The 22,894-nt window shown below is 43.6% G+C and overlaps 1 protein-coding gene across 6 annotated transcripts in view; it reads right to left on the bottom strand.

The window, feature by feature from the left end:
* The window catches only part of ELAVL1 (ELAV like RNA binding protein 1), a 51,314-nt gene that overhangs the window by 18,288 nt on the left and 10,132 nt on the right, over positions 1-22,894 (bottom strand). For 4 of the 6 annotated variants that reach the window (XM_075863526.1, XM_075863517.1, XM_075863545.1 and 1 more), the window contains one exon: positions 14,398-14,579. In XM_075863526.1, the coding sequence (XP_075719641.1) occupies positions 14,398-14,569 (172 nt within the window). In that variant the 5' untranslated portion in view covers positions 14,570-14,579. The remainder of the gene's footprint in view (positions 1-14,397; positions 14,580-22,894) is intronic. The other 2 variants (XM_075863500.1, XM_075863508.1) reach the window with 1 other exon arrangement.

Raw genomic sequence — 22,894 nt, 5'->3', positions numbered from 1 at the left:
CCGGCGCTGCACTAATGAGCGGCAGTTCAGGCACTGGAGACAGAACATGGGGGTGTTTTGCAGTGCGCCCGCCATGTTCTGTCTTCAGTGCCGCAGATCATTAGTGCAGCGCCGGCCGAATCACATCATCCTGACCCCGCGAACTTATGACTCAGGAGCGGGGCTGTGGCTGAATTACTCAGCCGCATCCACGCTCCCATACATTCATGTATTACTATACTGAGCTGTGCGGCTGCGCAGCTCAGTATCGAAATACAGGAAATAGCGGTATCGAACAGTTTAGGGATGCACAGTATCGAAGTTTAGATGCACCGTGCATCCCTACGGTGAACGCCGTAAAAAAATTAAATAAAAAACGGAAAAATTGCTGTTTTCTGTGAATCCTGACTTGAAAAAAAATGTGATAAAAATGTGATAAAAAGTGATAAAAAAGTCGCATCTACTCCAAAATGGTACCAATAAAAACTACAAGTCGTCCCGCAAAAAAAAAGCCCTCATACAAAGCATCGGCGAAAAAATAAAAACGTTACGGCTCTTCAAATATGGAGACACAAAAACAAATAATTTAGAAAAAAAAGTGCGTTTTTACTGTGTAAAAGTAGTAAAACATACAAAAACTATACAAATTTGGTATCGTTGCAATCGTAACAACCTGCTGAATAAAGTTAGTGTTATTTATACCACACGGTAAACAGCGTAGATTTAGGACGCAAAAAAGAGTGACGAAATTTCAGATTTTTTTTCTATCCCCCCCTCAAAAAAAGTTAATAAAAGTTAATCAATAAATATGTACCTCAAAATGGTGCTATTAAAAAATACAACTTGGCCCGCAAAAAACAAGACCTTATAAAGCTATGTCGACGCAAAAATAAAAAAAGTTATAGCTCTTGGAATGAGACGATGGAAAAACGTAAAAAATAGCCTGGTCATGAAGGTCTAAAATAGGCTGGTCATTAAGGGGTTAATGACCAACTGGGCGTGTTTTTACTTTTGACCAAGTTGGCGTTGTACAGAGGAGAGTGACACTGACCAATCAGTGCCATACACTTCTCATTGTTCCAGCCCAGCATGATCCACAGCACAGTGAGATTGTGCAGTGAAAGAAGCTGGGCTGGAACAATGAGAAGTGTATGACATTGATTGGTCACTGATTGGTCTGCCTCATACACTTCTTTACAACACCCACTTGGTCAAAAGTAAAAACATGCCCAGTTGGTCTTTAAGAAACTAATTAGCATAAATCTAAAATTGCTCATAACTTGCTCAAAAATTATCATTTTTCAAAATAAAAACCACTGCCGTTATCTACATTACAGCGCCGATCAGATTATGTAGGAGATAGGGCACTTATAATCTGGTGACAGACTCTTTAAATACTTATTACTCTTGTACTGAGCTGTCAATGTGGCGCAGCTGAGCAACTCCTGTACACCACAGATGTCAATTGAAGCCACTCAGAGATCCTGTGATGATATTCGAGTACAAGTGTAATAACATATCAAGCCGTAGCTGCCGGCGACAATTTTAGTGGCAATTTAAAACATTTGTCACATTTTTGACCATTTTAGTCACCATCTAGAGTCCTGCGGTCATCAAAAATAGACACCTTCCAAAAACAGTGCCACAACTGTCTGTGGGTTATGTCTGGTATTGCAGCTCCGTTTCATTGAAGTGAATGGGGCTGAGCTTCAATACCACACAAACATGGCGTGAATTTTGGTAGAAAGCAAGAATGTTTTTCTAATCCTGTACAATCGATTTAACAGTAGGACTTGTACTGAAAAACGCCACAAACTTAAAACAATTAAGAGATACATGGCTTGACGTATTGATTTTAAATGGATTAGGTTTTATGGTGCATAATTTCCAGATGCATTCACGACACAGCATTCACACAAAAGTCAAATAGATTTATACAGATTAATGTATGACGCGTATGAAACTATTTTCAGCTTTCCACTGGGGAAACGTTGGCTCGCAGACTTCTTGCAATGGAGCAACGGCAATAAGTGGTTATAAAAACAAATACGTAAAAAAACCTAAAAAAAAAACCTGGACAAACCAAATAAAAAAAACGCACGGTGTATCGAAATAGTGTTGTACATTCAAGGCCATTTTGGCCATGGAAACCATTAGGATACAGAAAACGCTGTGCGCAGGAATCCTAACTTTGTGACTTCCACATGGGGTGTATGGCGGCACCTAGCCTCTACTTGGCGCTTGCACGATGGTGGATCTATATAGACAGAGCCCCATGAAGGACTTTAATGACATATCCACAGAATATGAAGCAAAGTAAAAGAATTTGAAGCAGCACAAGTCCAGAGTCTGGTGCGGTGCACACTGTCAAGCCAGGCAAACCCACTCGGGCATGATGCAAAATTCCAAGAAAGATAGCATGACAGGCTTGACAAAGACCCCACATTCACTATGGGTCGAAACGTTGCCCGTTTGTCGTGGATGTTCTGACAATAAAACCACTTTGATTATCTGGAGACGTGTGCTGCTGTTCTATCTTTCTTGGAATATCCACAGGATATGTCATAAATGTCAGATAGATGCGGGTCCCACCTCTGGGACCCGCACCTATCTCCAGAACTGGGCCCCCTAAACGGCGTTCAGCTGCTGTGTGTTGTGGCTGTAGGAGGTGTTTTCCGACCATGAAAAAGGTTAAATGGTCGCGAGTTACGTACACCGTGTAACTCGCTGAGCTACGCTGTTTCCGTAACTCCAATAGTAGTTCTATGAGACTTATGGAAACGGCGTAGCACAGCAGTCAAACTACAATGGATTTATTTGTACAATGAAAGATAAATGGTCTACATAGAATCTTTAAAAACAACGGTAGGGCAAAAAAATCTCACGGCCATTAGCAGAGTAATTTTTTCATTCTTGGGGGAAAAAAAAAAAAAAAAAAAAAAAAAAAAAAAAGTGTAGACGAACATCATTTGGCTGAATTGGAATGGCGACTGCAAGACAGGCCAGACTACCCAATATCAGGTGCCAGCCTCACTAATTATCTTGTATTAAAATCATTACTACCATGTTCCAAAACTAGTAGAGAACTTTAAGAGAAGAGTTGCTGCTACAGCAGCAATAATGGAATTCAATCCAAATAAATTCCTGAGGTTTAAGAACAAGAGGTCCAACCAGCCCATACGCATTTAACGTTCAGGTTTCCTTATATTTTATCATATAATGTATATTACAAACTTTTGACTATCATTTATTGGAATAAAGGAAAACTTAGAGACTCTGTCACCACATTATAAGTGGCCTATCTCCTACATAAGATCGACGCTGTAATGTAGGTGACAGCAGTGTTTTTTATTTAGAAAAACAATCTATTTTCACCAAGTTATGAGCGATTTTAACTTTATGCCAATTAATTTCTTAAATGAACAACTGGGCGTGTTTTACTTTTGATCAAGTGGGCGTTGTGGAGAGAAGTGTATGACACTGACCAATCAGCGTCTCTCCATTCATGTAATCTGCACATAGTGACCCTGCGTTGTTCACTATGTGCTGTCACATGGGATGGTGGGGTGTGTGTGTGTGTGTGTGTGTGTGTTTCGGCCACTTTTATTGTATAGAGTGCGCCAATGCCGAAAAAGTGACTATTGTGGCATCTGTGCCACGTTTCAGAGACGGGGACTCTTAGAAAAAGAGGGTGTGACCTGACAGTACAACAAATTTACTATAAGTTGTAGGGGAAATCTACACCAGCTCATAGCTGGCGTAGACTTCCCTATCAGATGGTGGGAAATGCCCCATGTTCAATAAGAGATGTGCATCTCTTGATAAAATTAGGCACATCTTACGCCAGCATTCTTTATATTAAGACTGGCATATGAATAGGGTGTGCATTCTCTATGTATTCCCCCCCCCAACTTTGAAGGCGTTTAGTATGGAGTGGGATCACAGGTTGAGCCTGCGCCATACTCTGCCATTGTCAGCTGTGTACCAAAGCTAACGCGCTCCAACAGCACAGGTATAAGATAACAGGGATCCAGGCCGCTTAACTCGGATGCAGCAGTCAATAACTACCGTGGCCAATACATACTACAGTTCGCCCTGAAAAAAAAAAAAAATGCAAGCCCCCACACCGCTCCAGACAAAGAAAAAAAAAAACAAAACAGAATTTTTTTTGCAAATTCCCAGTACGTTGAAGGGTAACTAAACGTTCGACTAACTTCGGACATGTCATATTGACATGTCAGAAGTTTTGATTGGTGGGGGTCCGAGCACCGAGACCCCTACAAATCGCTAAACCGTAGTGGCAGAAGTGCTCGTATGAGTGCTCAGCCGCTTCATTTCTGCTCGACTTTTTTCGGAAATCAATGTATCGGAGTACGGGCTCAATAGAAAGTCTATCAGCCCAAACTGCGGCTTTTTCCAGACAGCCGATGTATCGAGCAGAAAAGTAGCGGAGCGCTTCGGCTTATGGATTTTAGCCATTGGTGAGGGTCTCCGTGCTCTGACCTTCACCAATCTCAACTTCTGACATGTCAGAAGTTAGTCGAACATTTGCCCTTTAAACGGTGACATTAAAAACAAATTTGCAAAAAACAAGATATGGCTATGTGGATAGGTGATAATTGCAGATTCTGGGAACACCCCTTTAAGGGGTCAATGCATTAATTTTTGGTCTTTATGGCTAGATACTTTTTGCAATTTGTGTTTGAATTAATGGGCTTTTAGCGTGTGAAAAACAGGATTTTTTGAGCACTACCAAAATCATTTTCTCATCCAGTTCATTGGGGGATACAGACAGTGAGTGTCAAGTCTCCTAGTGGCAACAGTATACACTCTAGGATTTCAAACAGTGGCCCCTCCCACAGAATATACCCTGCCCACAGACACAGCTTTTCATCCTGTCTGCAAGCAGTAGGAGAAGCACATACAAGGTGAGAAGCATGTCAAACACATGGAGAATTCCTCAAACGGACAACCATAAACAAAACTTGAAAATACAATGGCTCGGAGCGGTGTCCCGCAATGAACTCGACGAGAAAATAATTTTACGGTGAGCACTCTGTTACGTTGTTGGACACAGACCGTGGGATGTCCTAGAGCAGTTCCCAACGGTGAGACCAGAACATCGCCATCTATTCACAGATGCCTGCAAGATCCTGCGACCCAGTGAAGCATCTGCAGAAGCATAGGTGTGCGCCTGATAGAACTTGACAGAAGTGTGCAAAGAAGGTCTTGTTGCCACCTTGCAAAACTGAAGGCCAGATACTTGATGGCACAGAGCCCAGGCAGCTAAAACTGCTCTGGTAGAGTGGGCCGTGACCCGAAAAAGGGGAAACCTTACACCGAACCAGATAAGCCTTGCAAATAATCATTTAAATCCAGCGAGCAATGGTGGCCTTAGAGGCTGCCACCCTTGCTGGGACGCTCTGGGAGGATGAACAGAAAATCCGACCTCCATAAGGAAAAAGTGATAGAAAGGTAAGTCTGCAAGCCGCGGACGACGTCCAGGTTGTGGAGGGAATGCTCCCTCGGACGACTGGAAGATGGACAAAGACGGCAAAACGATACCCTCATTAATGTGGAGTGTTCAAACAACCTTAGGCAAAAAAGAAAAAACTATGAGGAGCACTGCCTTGTCCTCAAGTAGAGTCAGAAATGGAGAATTGCAAGAGAGCCACCAACTCAGAGACCCTCCAGAGAGGTCACCGCGAACAGAAAACACACACTTTACAGGACAGAAAACAAGGGGATCTCCCGCAAGAGTTGAAAAGGGAGCAAACTGTAAAGACATCCAAAACCAAATTGAGATCCCAAGAGGGCATCGGAGGACGATAAGGGACCGCATGAGCCATCCCTTGCGAAAGACTTTACATCAGACTTAGGTGCCAACGGGAGACCGAACAAAATGGAAAGTGCAGACGCCAGCCCCTTCAGGGAGCAGAGTGCCAAACCCCGATCCAGACCACCCTGCAGAAAAGAGAATTCTGGAGAGAGAAAAAACACAAGGGAGAAGTTTACGATCCTCACACCAACAGAAGTAGGCCTTCCAGGTACGATGGTAAAGGCGGGCTGAAGAAAGCTACCTAGCCTTGCATATAGTGAGAACAACTCTGTTCTGACCACGAGCCCTCAGAAGTGTGGCCTTAACCACTCCCGTTAAACGTAGCAACCTTAAATGCTGGAAAAGAGGTCCCTGAGAAAGAAAGTCATGACTGAGAGGCAAGGGCCCTGGGGCGGTAGCCAACTGGGACAGGATTTCCACGTACCAACAGCGTGGCCAATCTGGTGCGATCAGAATTGCCAGAATCCCTCTTGCCTTGAGCCGTGGCAGAATAGACAGAGGAAGGACGGCGTACAGGAGATGTACACCACGGCGCAAGCCTCCGGATCTTGTGCTTGGGAGATGAAGCAGGGGATCTGGTGATGGAACCTGGAGGCCATCAGGTCCACATCCGGGTGACCCCATCTGAGACATATTTGGCCGGAGACCTCCTCTTGAAGGAACCACTCCCCGGGATCCACATTTCCGTGACAGAGATCGCAACCCAGTTGTTGACCCTGGGAATGTGTACTGCTGTCAGAGCAGTGCCGTGAGCTTCCACCCAGGACAGAATCATCGCGGCCCCGGCCATCACCGCCACTGTGCGAGTCTCGCCCAAGTGATTTAGATAAACCACGGCCATGGAATTGTCTATCTGAACCTGCATCGGGTGTCCGGACAGCGATGATATCCAGTGAAGCAGGCAAAGAAAATAGGTCTCTCAATTCCAGTAGGTTGATGGGAAGGGAGAATTCCTGTGGAGACCACAGCCCATGAGCCGTGCGGTTCTGAAAGGTGCAACTCCATCCCTTGAGACTGGCATCTGTGGAGAGGATCAGTCAGTTCAGTGAAAGGAAGGACCGACCCCTAGGGAACAGCCGGAGAGTACCACCACGAAAGTGAGCGATGAACTGCGAATGTAAGGATGAACTTTAGACCCAGAGAATCCAAGGATCAGTTCCACCGGGAGAGGATCGCCCTTTGAAGAGGGTGCGTGTGAAACTGCATAAGGGGAATAGTCTCGATTGAGGCCATCATTGTCCAGAGAACCTGCATGCAGAGGCAGAATTAAGTCAGAATGGCGGTTTGCAATGAACAAATACCGTCCTAAAGAAATCTATATACGTTCTGGAGAAAGAAAAACCTTTGCAGACCGAGTGTCAAAGGGGACACCAAAGAACACAATCTGCTGGGACAGACCGGCAAGATTTGGTTCGGCTGAGAATCTAACTGAAATAGACTCGGTGTCTCCAAAGTGATCTGGAAAGCAAACTCGTTGTCCTGCCTGGAGGGGGACTCGATGAGGATATTTTTCAGCTACAGGGTGACAGATATCCCACTGGTGAGAAGGAGCGCCATCAGAGAGAGAATCGTAAGGACCAGACCAAATGGAAGGGTCAGGAACTGGTAATGATGGGACAGGAAATTGCTGGCAAGCTTGGCAAATCGGAACGTGCAGATACACGTCCTTGATTTCCACTGAGGATAGAAGTTCTCCCTGTTCCATGGAAGCAGTGAGTCCAGAGAGGTTCCATCCGAAAATGACGAACACATGCATGGAGACGCTTGCGGTCCAGGATGGGCTGAAACGAGCCATCCTTTTTGGCACTACAAAAAGGTTGGAATGAAACCAGAACCTTTGGTTAGAGGAAACCAGAATGATGACCCATTGAAGGAGTAGAGATTGCTTGAAAAAAGGATGTCGCCCTGGAGGGAGACTGCGGAATAGCAGACTGAAAGAAAACACTCGAGGGAGGCAGATAAATTCGACCTTGTATCCTCAGAACACCACCTCCCGAACCCAGGCATGTGAAAGAGCCAGACATCCTTGAAACGCAGAAGCCTGTCCTCCACCCGAGAAACTGAGTGGGGGCACAGCTTTAGGCAGAAGTGGCCTTGCTAGCTCCAGCCTTTGCAGGTGGAGGCCAGGGTTGCCGGGAGTGGTGAGCCTTGTTCTTCTGATCCTAGTGAGGCTGTGAAAATGAGGACCCGCGCTTTTGACCGGAGTAGTTAGTATGAAGCACCAAACCTTACCTCTGGTGGGGGGGGAGGTGAAACAGAAAAAGGTCAGTGAAAGCAAAGGCAGGCGAATGAACCTGGTATGCTTTCCGAGGAAAACATGGACGGAGAGTTCCAGTTGAGGACATGCAGAACAGGGGTCCAGGGGAGGGTAAACATTCCGCCGAAATGGACTGAGTGATGTTCGCTAGGTTATTAACAGTTCTGGAAAAAAAAAAAAAAAAGTGGTCTCGTTCCGAATCCAGACCCATCATACCAGAGGTGAGCAATACTGGGGAAGGCAGGGGTGCAGAAGCCACAGGCAATTGGCAAGGAGGTCGGCATGCATGACATAAGGCAGTAGACAGACTACACTGAAAAATTATTGCGCTTGCAACATGCATAATAAATTGCAAAGGCTGTCTGGCTCCCTTCGGGTCAGACGTGGCAGTAGAGGGGGTTACTAAACCACATACTGTACTAGTATCCAATAGAACCACTCATAACTGCACAGCAATAGATACTCCTGTTTAAGGAGTAATGCCTGCCTTCACCTAGTTCTGCTAGGATAAGCACACTCATACAGGGAGTAAGCTCAGTGAAAGAGGCTAGAGCACACGTAGGGCAAGTAGAAGTTCAAGGGCTGGTCCTATCCAATATTAAAGTGCCTGAAGTCGCTCCTGAGGAAAAAATGCAGCAGATGAGACTGGCCAGAGAAGACTAAGGCCTCACGCACACGACCGTCCGAGCACGGAGATTCCTGCCAATCTCTAGAACGAAGCAGCTGAAGTGCTCATGTGAGCGCTCAGCCACTTCGTGTGTGTGTGTGTGTTCGGCTATTTCCGGAAATAAATGTATCTGTATGGACTGAATAGCAAGTCTGAGCCCGTACACCAATAGATCGGCTTTTTCCGGAAAAAGCCGAACAAAAAAACGAAGCAGCCGAGTGCTCACACGAGGGCTTCAGCTGCTTCGTTCTAGCGATTGGTGGGGGTCTCTGTGCTCGGACCCCCACCAATCCAAACTTCTGACATGTCACTATGACATGTCAGAAGTTAGTCGAACGTTTAGCTACACTTTAAGGATTTAAAACAAAATTAACAAGTAAGCAATGTGCATAATTCATGAATATAATATTTGAATTATTAATGACTGGCTGGATAATTAAAAAAATTAGAAGTTATTTCTTAAAAAAATGCAATGTAGAGAAAAGAAGAACTATTTACTTTTTATTGACTTTCCATTAATGTAGTACTGCATCTTGAAATCAGCCACTAAGCACAGAATACACTATTTGAGATTATGGCTTTCAATAGAAATTCTAAGGGTATGTTCACACGGCATTGAGGGAGAAATATGCAAGGTTGATTTCAAGAGAAAACAGACAGGGAATCCAGGCGTTTTTGCAGAAGATTTTCAGACCGTTTGTGCGTCTGCAGGAATATTTACGAATTGTTTTTTTTGTAGTGGGAATGAAAAATAAGTTTCAAAAACGCCTCAAGAAGTGAAATGCTACTTCTTTTTACAAGGCATATATTTATGCAGGGTATTTAAAATTCAGGGGCATACAAATATGCCTTGTCTGAACTGCACAGTATTTCCCATTGAATTGAAAGGGAGCTGTCTCTAGGCCTATTGTATTTTGAGGCGTATCCCAAAAACGTAATTTGCCCGTTTGAATATACTCTATTTTTAAGCCCATCCTTGGTTCTGAATGTATAATACTTTGTATTAAAAAGGAAGGTGTCACCAAAAATTATTTTTTTATATATTGCTTTTAGTAGGTCATTAAAATAAATTTTATTTATTTGTGTTTTACTTTTTTCCTTCTTTTACTTCTCTATTTTTTTTTTTAAATCTCAGTATGTGTCGATTAACGACACATACATACAGAGATGGAATACAGCACATACATCCCCATAGAGAATGCGAACCGTTTCATTCACTATAGCGTACGCAGTCTGTGTGGGAACGGCTCATGTGCCGCTCCCACACAGACCAAAAGGAAGGTCCTTTGGTAGAGCGACATCCTGCACCATTTTCATGTGGACCAAAAGCCGCGGCCGAACAGTAAGATGACGACTTCTGGTCGTGGCTTCCGGCCATATGTTCAAGGCAGCGCAGACGCAAGGACTAGGAGCGGAAGCGGCAGGAGCAGGTAAGTTATGTTTGTGTATGTTCGTGTTATACTGTCTGATTACCACTGTATCTAATCCTCCTACACGGTGCATTCGCTCAGAAAATGGCAGCACACAGTGTAAGAGGTTTGAACATTCAACCCCCTCCTTTCTCTTGGCACTAGGGGGGATTGTGTGAGGACACTAGAGCGAGTGTGTCTACTCCAAATTTTCATCATAAAGCAATGAGGTTGCTTTACCACATTGCCAATGCTGCAATTCTGGGAATTGCTCCCTCTAGTGACCAGTACATGGAACTGTTATAAATTAGAATCTAATTTAGAATATTTCCTGACTTGTGAAAAAATTAAAACAATGTGTAATCATTTATATACTGACTGTTTAACTGAAAAAAAATAATAATTCTAGCGACACATTCCCTTTAAGCATGGTATATTGGTTGTACTACAAAAACATTACTTGTGTAGCCCAAGTGAAAAAGGAGTAGTAACCATTTTTGTAGTTTTATTTATACGCAATATGACTACTAACCCCTTAACACACCAGGACCTGGTGCAGGGGTTAAAGTATGGAGCAGGCTCATGCGCTGAGCCCATTCCATACGCTGGAGCTTTCAGCTGTGTAATACAGCTGACACCTCGCACTGCAGGCCAGGAACAGAGATTGCTCTGATCCTAGCCGTTTAACCACTTAGATGCCGGCGTCAATAGCGATCACAGCAGCTAACGTATTAGAAAGAGGGGGTGGCCCCTCTGACAGCCCATCAGCCCCCCTAGAATGCGATTGTGGTGTGCCGATTGTTATGCCCCCCAGGTCTGCCTTCTTTCTGCCTCGGTTAAGCACGGACCCTGTAAAGCCAGACTAAAAAGGACAATGCACTGCAATACATTAGTATTGCAGTGTATTGTGCCAGCGATATGACGATCGCTGGTTCAAATCCTTTAAAAGGGAACCTGTCACCAGCATTTCACCTATTAAACCAGCAATACCTGGTGGTAGTGGGTGAAAAATTATTTCTATATAAACCTATAATTGTCGTCTTAGTCGGCTCTGTAGCTTTAGTATACAGTTTTATAGTGTTCCCACACTAATGAGCATAAAAGAGCCAGATCTTAGTTTGAAAAAAAGTCAAATCTTCATTCCTCAAGTCTTTCAGAGTTTACCTCGCCTCCTTTTTGCAATAGTGTACCAAAAAACAAAAATGACAAGTTGAAAACAAAACCCTTTCCCATTTTTCACCTACAGTAATGTTATTTTTTTTTTAAATTAACATACCGTATTTTTCGGGCTAGAAGACAAAGTTTTTAGCAAGAATAAATCTTGCTTTAAAAGTCCATGTCTTATAGTCGGCAGTCAAGGGACCCCCTATCCACTTCTTATTTAAAGGGAATGTGTCGCTAGAAATTGCTATTTTTTTTTAGTTAAAAAGTTAGTATATACATGACTAGACATTGTTCTAATTTTTTCACAAGTCAGGAAATATTATAAATTAGATTCTAATTTATAACATTTTCTTGTGCTGGTCACTGGAGGGAGCAATTCCCAAAATTGCAGCATTGGCATGTGGTAAAGCAACCTCATTGCTTTATGCTGCAAAATTGGAGTAGACACACTCGCTCCAGTGTGCTCAATTAATCCCCCTCCTTTCTCCTGGCTAGTGCCAGGAGAAAGGAGGTGGTTGAACGTTCAAACCTCCTACACTGTGTGCGGCCATTTTTTCAGCGAATGCAGTGTAGTGTAGTGGGCTTACATTCAGTGGTGATCACACAGTAAAACACGAACATACACAAACATAACTTACCTGCTCCTGCCATCGCCCCTCCTTCTGAACACAAGTCCGGAAGCCGCGACCGGAAGTAATCATCTTACTGGCCGGCCGCGGCTTCCGGTCCACATGAAAATGGCGCCGGATGTCGCTCGGCCGAAGACCTTCCTTTTGGACTGTGTGGGAGCGGCACATGCGCCGTTCCCACACAGACGGTGTACACCATAGTGAATGGAACGGCTCCGGTTCGCATTCTCTATGGGGATGTATGTGCCGTATTCCATCTCTGTATGTGTCTTTAAATCGACACAGATGAAAAAAAAAAAATGGCAGCCCCCATAGTGAAGTAAAAGTTAGAAGAAAGAAAAAAGTAAAAACACAAACACACAAATAAAATTTAATTTTAATAACACACTAAAACCAAATATATATAAAAAAAACTTTTTCGCGACACCTGTCCTTTAAGCCCTTCCCAACCCATGGAGCTCATGCCGCCAGCCCGCTCCATACAGTGCAGGTGTCAGCTGTGTTTTACAGCTGACAAGCTGCTCTAACGGCCAGGTATAGGGATTGCACTGTTCATGGCCGTTTAACTGGTTAAATGCCGTGGTCAATAGCGACCGAAGCATTTGTAGGGGTATTTCCAATGAAGGACATTTATGACATATCCACAGGATAGGTCGTAAATGTTAGATTCAGGTCCCACCTCTGGGACCCGCAACTTTCTCTAGAACTGGGCCCCCCAAACCCCATTCTAGCTTACTCTGCTCCGCTGTTACATAGTTAGTACCGTTGAAAAAAGACACATGTCCATCAAGTTCAACCAGTTATGTGTCTCCCGGCCACTTCCTGTTATGTGGTCGGTAGTTACAGAAACCGCCGAGTGCTCGCTGAGCTACGCTGTTTCCGAAACTCCCATAGAACCAAATAGTTAGAGACAGCGTAGCATGCTACGCGGCTTCTGTAACTGCCATTCACTACTATGGGAGTTACGGAAACAGCGTAGCTCATCGAGTTATGCTGTTCCGAAACGCATCCATGTATTGCAGTGTATTGTACCAGTGATCTAATGATCGCTGGTTCAAGTCCCCTAAGGGGAACTAATAAAATGAGTAAAAAAAAATAAATAAAAAGTTTTGAGTGTAAAAAAAAATATTCAAAGTTCAACAAAAAAAAACAAACAAAAAAAAAAACCCTAACCCCTTTTCCCATAGCACAATGTAAACAAAAATAAATAAATTTGGTATCGCTGCGTCTGTAAAAGTCTGAACTATTACAACATAGCATTATTTGACTCGCACGTAAAACGCAGAAAAAAAACAAAACATTTAAAACCCCTATGCTAAAAAATAAAAAAAATCGTATATACCAAAAAATGGTGCCAATAAAAACTACAGCTCGTGCCACAAAAAATAAGCCCTCACACCGCTCAAGCAATGGAAAAACATAAAAAAAAAAAAAAGTTATGGTTCTCAGAATGTGGTAAAACCGGACAAATTATTTTTTTTAACCAATAGCTTCTTTGTAAAAGTAGTAAAATATGATTTTCCTATTTTCTGTTGTCCAAAACCTGGGTGTGTCTTATAGTCTGAAAAATACGGCAACTGGCTTAGCCGAAACCGTAAAAAGTTCAAACTATTACAATATAGTGTAAGAAAACAAAGAAAAAAAAAAAAAAAAAAAACGCCCAGATTGCTGTTTTTGGTCACCTTCGCTCCAAAAAAAGTGGGGAGAAAAATTAAGTCAAACGTACCCCCAAAAAAACTGCAGCTCGCCCAGCAAAAAAATAAGCCCTCACACCGCTTAATCTACGGAAACATTTTTAAAAAGTTGATTCGCCACGTACTGAGACACTTAAAACTATTTTTTATTTAATCAAATAGTTTATCATTTATAATAGTGGTAAAACAAAAAAAAAAAAAAAAAACAAATTTGGTATCACCGTATTCATATCAACCCGTAGAATAAAGTGAACATGTAGTTTTTGGCTTTTGGAAGGTGGGGAGGAAGAAACTAAAAATTGGCTGTGTCATTAAGACGTTAAAGGGGTTTTCCATGACCAGACAACTGATGACCTATCTACCAGATAGGTCATCAGTATATGATCATGGGGGTCTAGCACCCGGAGCCTGGACTTATCAGCTGCTCCGGATGTTTTGAACGGTATGCAGTAGTTGTAGCCGGAAGCAGATTGCTCCGGTCACGGAGTAGCAGCCAAGCTGCACTGCATCTCGGCCGCTATTCAGTGACCGGAGCAATCTGCTTCCGGCTACAACTACTGCATACCGTTCAAAACATCCGGCGCCCGGAGCAGCTGATCAGTGCAGGGTCCGGGTGTCAGACACCAACCGATAAAATACTGATGACCTGTCCAGTCGTGTACAACCCCTTTAAGCTAACTTCGTAGCTAATCTAAACTGAAGAAAAAAAAAAAAACAAAAAAAAACAACAATAATATATGTAACAATGGATAAACTTACCTGCGACTTTATCGCGTATTAGTTTGGCAGATTCGACCTCACCGATGCTGCTGAAAAGGCTGCGCAGCTCATCCTGCGTCATGTTCTGAGGCAAGTAGTTAACAATCAAGTTAGTTCTCCCCATGTCGTCCCTGCATACATCATCCATGTGATCTTCATAACCGTTAGACATCTTAAATTACCTGTTAATATAAAATAAAAAAAAATAAAAAAGTTAAATACTTTTTTTTCTTATTGTACTGAATAGCATAGCAGGAAGAGGCGAATCTGTTAATTATATATTAAAAATACACTGTTTTGGAAAGGTCCTATCCAAACGTATCTTTCCGACTTGGGATTTTAACCCCTTACCGCTGCAGCCACTTTTGGACTAAATGACGTGTTAATATATGTGGAAATAACAATCTCAGAATAGCTTGGATACGTAAAAGCATTCCAAAGTTTTCTCGTGACATATTGTACTTTGTGTTAGTGAAAACATTTGGTCGATAAATTCAATATTTTTTTGGTGAAAAAGATCAAAATTTAGCAAAAATTAGCCTTTTTCTAAATTCAAACGTATCTGCTTATAAGACAGTTATAACACAAAATAGTTACTAGTTTACATTTCCCATGTCTACTTTATGTAGACATTTTTTTGAACATACTTTTATTTTTCTAGGACGTTACAAGGCTTATAAGTTTAGAAGCAATTTCTCCCATTTTTAAGAAAATTTCAAAAGCGTATATATTTTTAGGAAACAGTTCAGATCTGAAGTGGCTTTGAGGGCCTTATATATTAGGAACCTCCACAAATCACCCCATTTTAAAAACCGCACCCCTTAAAGTATTCAAAACAGCATTTAGAAAGTTTAACCCTTCATGCGTTTCACAGGAATTAAAGCAGTGGAAGGGAAATTTGCAAGTATTTTTTTTTTTTGCAGAAACTCAAATGTTAATCCATTTTCCCTGTAATACAGAAGGGTTTTTTTTTTTTACCAGAGAAACAACAACTGAATATTTCCCTGATTCTGCAGTTTTCAGAAATAACCCACATGTGGCCCTAGTATGCTAATGAACTGAAACAAAGGCCCCAGAAGCAAAGGAGCACCTAGTGGATTTTAGGGCCTTCCTTTTCTTAAATCTTATTTCAGGCACCATGTCAGGTTAGAAGAGGTCTTGTGGTGCCAAAACAAAGGAAACACCCCAAAAAATACCCAATTTTGGAAATGACACCCCTTGAAGAATTCATCTAGGGGCGTAGTGAGCATTTTCACACCCACCCCCCCCCCCCAGGTGTATCATAGATTAGAATTGGGCAGTGAAAATGAAAAATTACATTATTTTCCAATAAGACGTAGCAGTAGTTCAACATTTTTTATTTTCTTTACAAATGTTGGGGTGATTTTCTCCTTTATCTGTTAAGCAACTTCTTCAGAGTAGGGAAATATGTGGTCATAAACAGCTGTTTGGAAACACGGCAGGATACAAGGGAAGGAGCACCATTTCCGTGCAGATTTTGCAGGATTGATTCCTGTGTGCCATGTTACATTTACAAAGACACTTCGGTACTGGTACAGTAAAAAAAAAACTGAAATGTGACTCCATTTGGTAAACTACACCCCTTGAGGAGTTAATCTAGGGGTGTAGTGAGCATTTTGACAACTCAGGTTTCTGCTGAATTAAAATTGGGATGTGAAAAGAAAAACGTAACATTTTTTTTGCGAAAAGATGTAGTACTAGCCCAAAATTTTGAATTTTCACAAAGACTATAGGAGAAAAGCACCTCAACGTTTGTAAAGCATTCTCTCCAGAGTAAGGCAATACCCCACATAAACTGCTAATTGGACACACAGCAGGGCTCTAAAGGGAAGGAGCGCCATTTCGTTGCATTGAGCTATAGTACCAGTACGGTGGAACCCCCAAAATATAAACCCATTTTGGAAACTAGATCCCACAAGGAATTCATCTAGAAGTGTAGTGAGTATTTTGACCACACAAGTGTTATGCAAAAATTAGTACACAATAGATGTGGCAGATTGAAAATTGCAGTTTTCCAGATATGCCATTTCAGTGTCCAATATGTTGTGCCCAGCTTGTACCACCGACACCCCATAAATTGTTAAGTGGGTTCTCCAGATTACAGTAAAAGCCCATATGTGGTCATAAGTTGCCGTTTGGGCATTGGACCACCATTATGGCTTTTGAAGTGCAGATTTTACTTGGTGTTTTACTGGTATTTCAGCCTATGATGTTGGGGTATATGTAATCTGGGCGGAGTACATCAGGGTATATGTAAGCTGGGCGTAGTACATCAGGGCATAATAGGATCATGAAATAATTGGGTGAATGAAAAATCTATGGATTGGTGTGGTACTCTTTGAACCCAAAAATATCTGCGCTCCAGTTCTGCCTGATCTTTGACTTCTTCACTAGCCCTATAAGCAGCACAAGGCCCTAAAGTTTCCTCATCGCCGCTGCATCTACAGGGGTTCACGTGTGGGGTTCAGCAAATTATGTGGTGTATTTAGTGAAAAACTGGACCTAAAAAATGTGTCTGGTCCATCATTTAGCATCATTGCGTTTTGAGAGTCATAACGTGTTATTTTTCCGTTGACAGAGCTGTGTGAGGGCTTGTTTTTTGTGGAATGAGCGGTCGTTTTTTATTTGTTCCATTTTGGGGTACATGCGTTGTTTTTTTTAAATCACTATTTATTCCATTTTTTGGGAGATGAGGAAACCAAAAAACAGCAACTCTAGCACGGTTTTGTTTCTCCTATTTTACAGTGTTCACCGTGCAGTATAAACATGGATAACTTTATTCTGCGGGTCGATGAGATTACAGCGACACCAAATTTATATATTTTTTTACGTTTCACTACTTTCCCACAATAAAAATACTCTTTTCTAAAAAAAAAATAAAAATCATGTTTTAGTGTCGCCATTTTCTGACAGCCATAACTTATTTTTCAGTGTATATCGCTGCGGGAGGACTTGTTTTATGGATGACGAACTTTAGTTTCTATTGGTACCATTTTGCGTTACTTGCGACTTTTTGATCACTTTTTATTGCATTTTTTTTTAGACAAGATGACCAAAAAAATATAATGCGGTCATTGTTTTTTATTTAATCTTTTTACAGTGTTCACCGTGCCGTAAAAATAATGTGACATTTTTATAGTTCAGACCATTACGAACGCGGCGATACCAAATATGTATAGTTTTTTTCATGTTTTAATTTTTTTCTAATTATAAAAGCTCTTGATCAGGGAAACAGGGCGATTGTTTTTATTAGTTAAAACTTTAAACTTTTTTTTTTTTTTTATACTTACTTGGGGACTTGGGGGGGGGGGGGCGTACAGTCAGTACTGGAGTTCCCAACCAAAGTCAGCTGATGCTCTGCTCCGGGACTCCAGTACGGTTGCCGACGTCACTGTCCATATGTGGACAAAGATGTTGGCAGAGTAGTACTGGAGGCCCTGAGCAAAGCATCAGCTGATGCTCTGCCTGGGGACTCTATATATGGACAATGACGTCAGCTGCAGTACTAGAGTCGGGAGCAGAGCACCAGCTGATGCTCTGCTCGTGGGACTCCAGTACTGCTGCCGACGTCATTGTCCATATATGGACAGTGACAATGACGTGGGCAGAAGTTGTAGAGTCCCCAGGCATAGCATCAGCTGATGCTCTTCTCGGGGACTCCAGCGATAGGAAACCCATGAATTGACCAAATACAGAAGTCTGGAGCAGTGCTGAAGTCTCGAGCAAAGCGCTAGCTGATGTCCTGCTCGGGACTCAAGCCGAAGGCAATGTGACAGCCCCTTACGGTCATATTCACGAACAGCACATGAAGCAAGAGCTCAGTCAAGTGGGGCCATGTCGGAGCGTCATTATTAGAAAAGCTCAAGCACTTCTTGAATAATTCACGAGATTTGAACTGCACCATTTAGTACAGCATTTTTAATTAAAGTATATTAGTAAGTTACTTAATTTCACATAGATATATTATTGCAATGCAATTTTTGGTATTGCCCGGACGCATGCATGCTCTCCAATGATTTCTTGACCCGGATGCGGTGGCTGCCTCACCGGACATGAATCGGATGACCACCATTCTGAAGTGTGATGCGGATCCCAGAGCTGGATCTGTATCTGTAAGACATTTATGGTACATCTGTCCGACCTGGGGGCCTTCACCAGGCCACCAGCTGCCATGACAACCCCTCAGCATCCCGTATTTGCATTGCGCGAGGGGGGTGGCTGCAAAGGATGAAGGAGGGCTCATCCTCTTTCTAACAGCTTAGATGCCACGGTCGCTATTGACCTCAGCATCTAAGTGGTTAAACGTCCAGGATCAGAGTTCTCTCTGATCCCGTGCCACAAGAGCAAGGCATCCGCTGTAACACAGCTAACAACAGCTGAGCCCGCTCCATACTCCTCCCTCCTCCTGCAGCCATAGTTGTTAAGGGGTTAAAGAGACACTACCACTACAGTAGACCTACTTAAAGAGGCTCTGTCACCAGATTATCAAATCCCTATCTCCTATTGCACGTGATCGGCGCTGCAATGTAGAGAACAGTAATGTTTTTTGTTTTTTTAAAACGATCATTTTTGGCCAAGTTATGAACAATTTTATATTTATGCAAATGAGCCTTTCTTAAGTACAACTGGGCGTGTTTTCTCTTATTTCCAACTGGGCGTGTATTGTGTTTTTAGCAACTGGGCGTGTTTACTTCTTTCACTGCACAATCACACTGTGCTGTGGATCATGCTGGGCTGGAACAATGAGAAGTGCAGGACACTGATTAGTCACTGATTGGTCAACCTCATACACTCCTCTGTACAACACCCAGTTGGTAAAAAGTAAAAACACGCCCAGTTGTCCATTGAGAAACTCATTAGCATAAATCTGAACAAGTCATAACTTGCTCAAAAATGATCGTTTTTCAAAATAAAAAAACCACTGCTGTTATCTACATTAGGCTATGTTCACACGGAGTATTTTGGGGGAGGAATATCTGCCTCAAAATTCCGTTTGGACCTTTGAGGCAGATATTCCTCTCCCTGCACGCCGATTTTCGCGGCAATTATCGCGCCGTTTTTCGCCCGCGGCCATTGAGCGCCGCGGGCATAAAACAGCGAGAAATACGCTTTCTCCTGCCTCCCATTGAAGTCAATGGGAGGTCGGAGGCGTAAGCGCCCGAAGATAGGGCATGTCGCTTCTTTTTCCCGCGAGGCAGTTTTACTGCTCGCGGGAAAAAGACGCCGACGCCTCCCATTGAAATCAATGGGAGGCGTTCTCGGGCCGTTTCTGCCGAGAACGCCTCCCATTGATTTCAATGGGAGGCGTCGGCGTCTTTTTCCCGCGAGCAGTAAAACTGCCTCGCAGGAAAAAGAAGCGACATGCCCTATCTTCGGGCGCTTCCGCCTCTGACCTCCCATTGACTTCAATGGGAGGCAGAGAAAGCGTATTTCGCGCTGTTTTATGCCCGCGGCGCTCAATGGCCGCAGGCGAAAAACGGCGCGAAAATCGCCGTGCAGGGAGAGGAATATCTGCCTCAAACTTCCAAACTGAATTTTGAGGCAGATATTCCTCCTGCAAAATACCCCGTGTGAACATAGCCTTCATCTGGTGACAGAGCCTCTTTAAATTGAGGAGTGGCAATTTAACTTCACAGAATATGCATGAATAAAACTACATTTTAATAGTAAATAAATTACAAAGTTGATCTTTATCAGGTATACTATTAGATTAGCATAAGTTGTTTGAAAAATTAGTGTCCATTTAAAAAAGTGTATGCAAAATCGGCACTGAACTTTCTCTGGCTCTACTGACTCTCCACTTTCCCTAGGTTTAGGGTTAGGCCCTCTCCGGTTTTCACTCTACACAACTCCATTTGGGCAGACTATCACCAGGTTTGGGTTTTAGCGCCATCTTTACGCTGATGACACCCAACTAGATAACAACTTTCCAGGACACTGAGCATCCGATGAAACACCTGGTGTTCAGCTTTAGAAAGATATTAAATTTGAGATATGGAGAGAACACGATAGCAGACAGTCATCTTAACCCGATGTCTAAATCTTTGTCTAAGGCCTCATTCACACGGCAGGGTTTCCCGGCCGGGTGCCGGCCGTTCATAAATCGGCCGGCACCCGGCTGCATTAGGAATAATAGACCCCTAATGGGGCTATTCACACGACCGATTTTTTGACGGCCGGAAAATCCGGCCGTCAAAAAATAGGACATGCTCTATCTTTGCCCGGACACCCGGCTCCCATAGAAGTCTATGGGGCCGGGTATTACACGGCCATCACCGGAATGTGTTCCGAGTGATGGCCGGGTTTCCCGGTGCTTGCGCTCTATCTCCTCCTCCTCACAGCGCAGAGTGCATGTGAGGAGGAGGAGTTGATGCCATTCTGACGAATGGCATCGCTGTACACTGTGTTGCAGGGCCGGGGTGTACAGCAGGTGGAGGGAGCGCTGCGCTGGCTCCCTTCCCCTGCTTGTTAAAAGCACCCTGGCTCGGCGACACCTTCGATGGCGCCGCTAGTAGTAGCAGCAGCAGCTGCTGCTACTACTGTAGCGACGCCACTATAGCAGAGCGGGGAGGTATCTCCCCGCTCTGCTATGTGCTAGCCGCACTTTAGCTCCTTGAAGGAGCGGAATCCCCCGTGTTTTCGGGGATTCCGCTCCTGGACAGAGCGCTTGATGTCTCTGTCCATATCTGGGCAGTGACATCAGGGGAAACTCCTGAAGCGGAATCCCCAAACACATGGGGATTCCCCTTCAGGAGCTGCCGCTGATGTCACTGTCCGGATCTGCCCGGCCCGGCACGGATGCATAACTTTATGCAAACCGGCCGGGCAAAATGGCCGATTTTACCGGCCGACACTCGGGCTCGGGAACGACCCGGTCGTGTGAATCCCGCCTAACACCACCATCCTCCTTAGACATCAGGCCCGATGTTCCATCTGTATTTTTTTTCCCCTACACTCAATCCATTGCCAAATCCTGTTTTCACCTAAAAAAAACTAAACATCTCGGTGATGAACTTACACTGAGAGCTAAAACACCAATTTAGACACTATTTCTCACCTAGACTAATGTAACTCAATACTTAGGCTACATGCATACGACCGTTTGAATTTTGCATCCCGTAAACAACGGATCTATTGTCCGTGTATCATCAATGTGTACTTTGCATCTGTTCCACATGTCCATATTGTATGCGTACGCCATGAGTATTCAAAGCAAAACGGAATGCAGAAAATCACGTCAATAGCTTGTCCCAAACTCCTGAGGTCACGTGATTCCAATAGTTTAAGAACTCGTCAACAAAAGACGGACAGCCTATGGACAACACACGGATGGCATATGTGTGCCATCTGTATTTTTCACATTGCCATAAACTTAAAATGGGAGAGACCGAGCCGCAAACACGGACAGGAATAGGACCTTCTCTGAGGTTTGCAGCCCAGTCACACGGGCCCCCCACGGATCCCCAAAAAAACACGGTAGTGTGAATAGAGCCATAGAAATGAATGGGTCAGTGTGAGGTCTGTAAAAAAAATAAAAACAAAACCATATAGCACGCTGACAAAAACAACGGTCGGGTCAATGTAGCCTTACTGGCATTCCACTAAAACGGTCTCCGCTTCAATCTTTCATGCACGCAGCAGCCAGGGTGATTGCTCCCTTTAGGGTATGTTCACACGGCCTATTTACGGACGTAATTCGGGCGTTTTTGCCCCGAATTACGTCTGAAAATAGCGCCTCAATAGCGCTGACAAACATCTGCCCATTGAAAGCAATGGGCAGACGTTTGTCTGTTCACACGAGGCGTATATTTACGCGCCGCTGTCAAATGACGGCGCGCAAATAGACGCCCGCGTAGAAGAAGTGACCTGTCACTTCTTTGGCCGTAATTGGAGCCGCTATTCATTGACTCCAATGAATAGCAGCGCTAATTACGGCCGTAATTGACGCGGCGTTCAAGCGCCTGCACATGCCGGTACGGCTGAATTTACGGGGATGTTTTCAGGCTGAAACATCCCCGTAATTTCAGCCGTTACGGACCCCCGCCGTGTGAACATACCCTTAGAAGTAATACGAACGCCTCTGCTCTGTCCCTCAATGCACTGGTTAACAGTTTCCTGAAGAATTAAAAGTAAAAAAAAAAAACTAGTCTCCAAAGCTCTCCACACTGTGGCACTGTCATACATCTCCGCTCATTTGTTTACTAAGCCATCCGTGCTCTCCGCTCAGCCAATGACCAACTCTCAGGCTCTCGCGTTACATTTTCTCACTCCCGTCTGCAGAACGTTTCCTTTGCTGCCCCCTTTCTGTGGAACTCACTGCCCTGGACCATCAAACTTGCGCCAAACTTTCCCAGTTTTTAGTGTGGCCTAAAAACTCATGTTGCATCACACTCTGCACTTTATATTGGTGTTGGCTCAGATACTTGCTGGAGAACTAGTTTATGCAGCTTTATTAATATTCCCATCACTGGCTGAT

Source organism: Rhinoderma darwinii, chromosome 1 (assembly GCF_050947455.1).
Source record: "Rhinoderma darwinii isolate aRhiDar2 chromosome 1, aRhiDar2.hap1, whole genome shotgun sequence".
Classification (NCBI taxonomy): domain Eukaryota; kingdom Metazoa; phylum Chordata; class Amphibia; order Anura; family Rhinodermatidae; genus Rhinoderma; species Rhinoderma darwinii.
The sequence above is the reverse complement of the archived record's forward strand: the minus strand, read 5'-3'. Positions and strand labels throughout refer to the sequence as shown.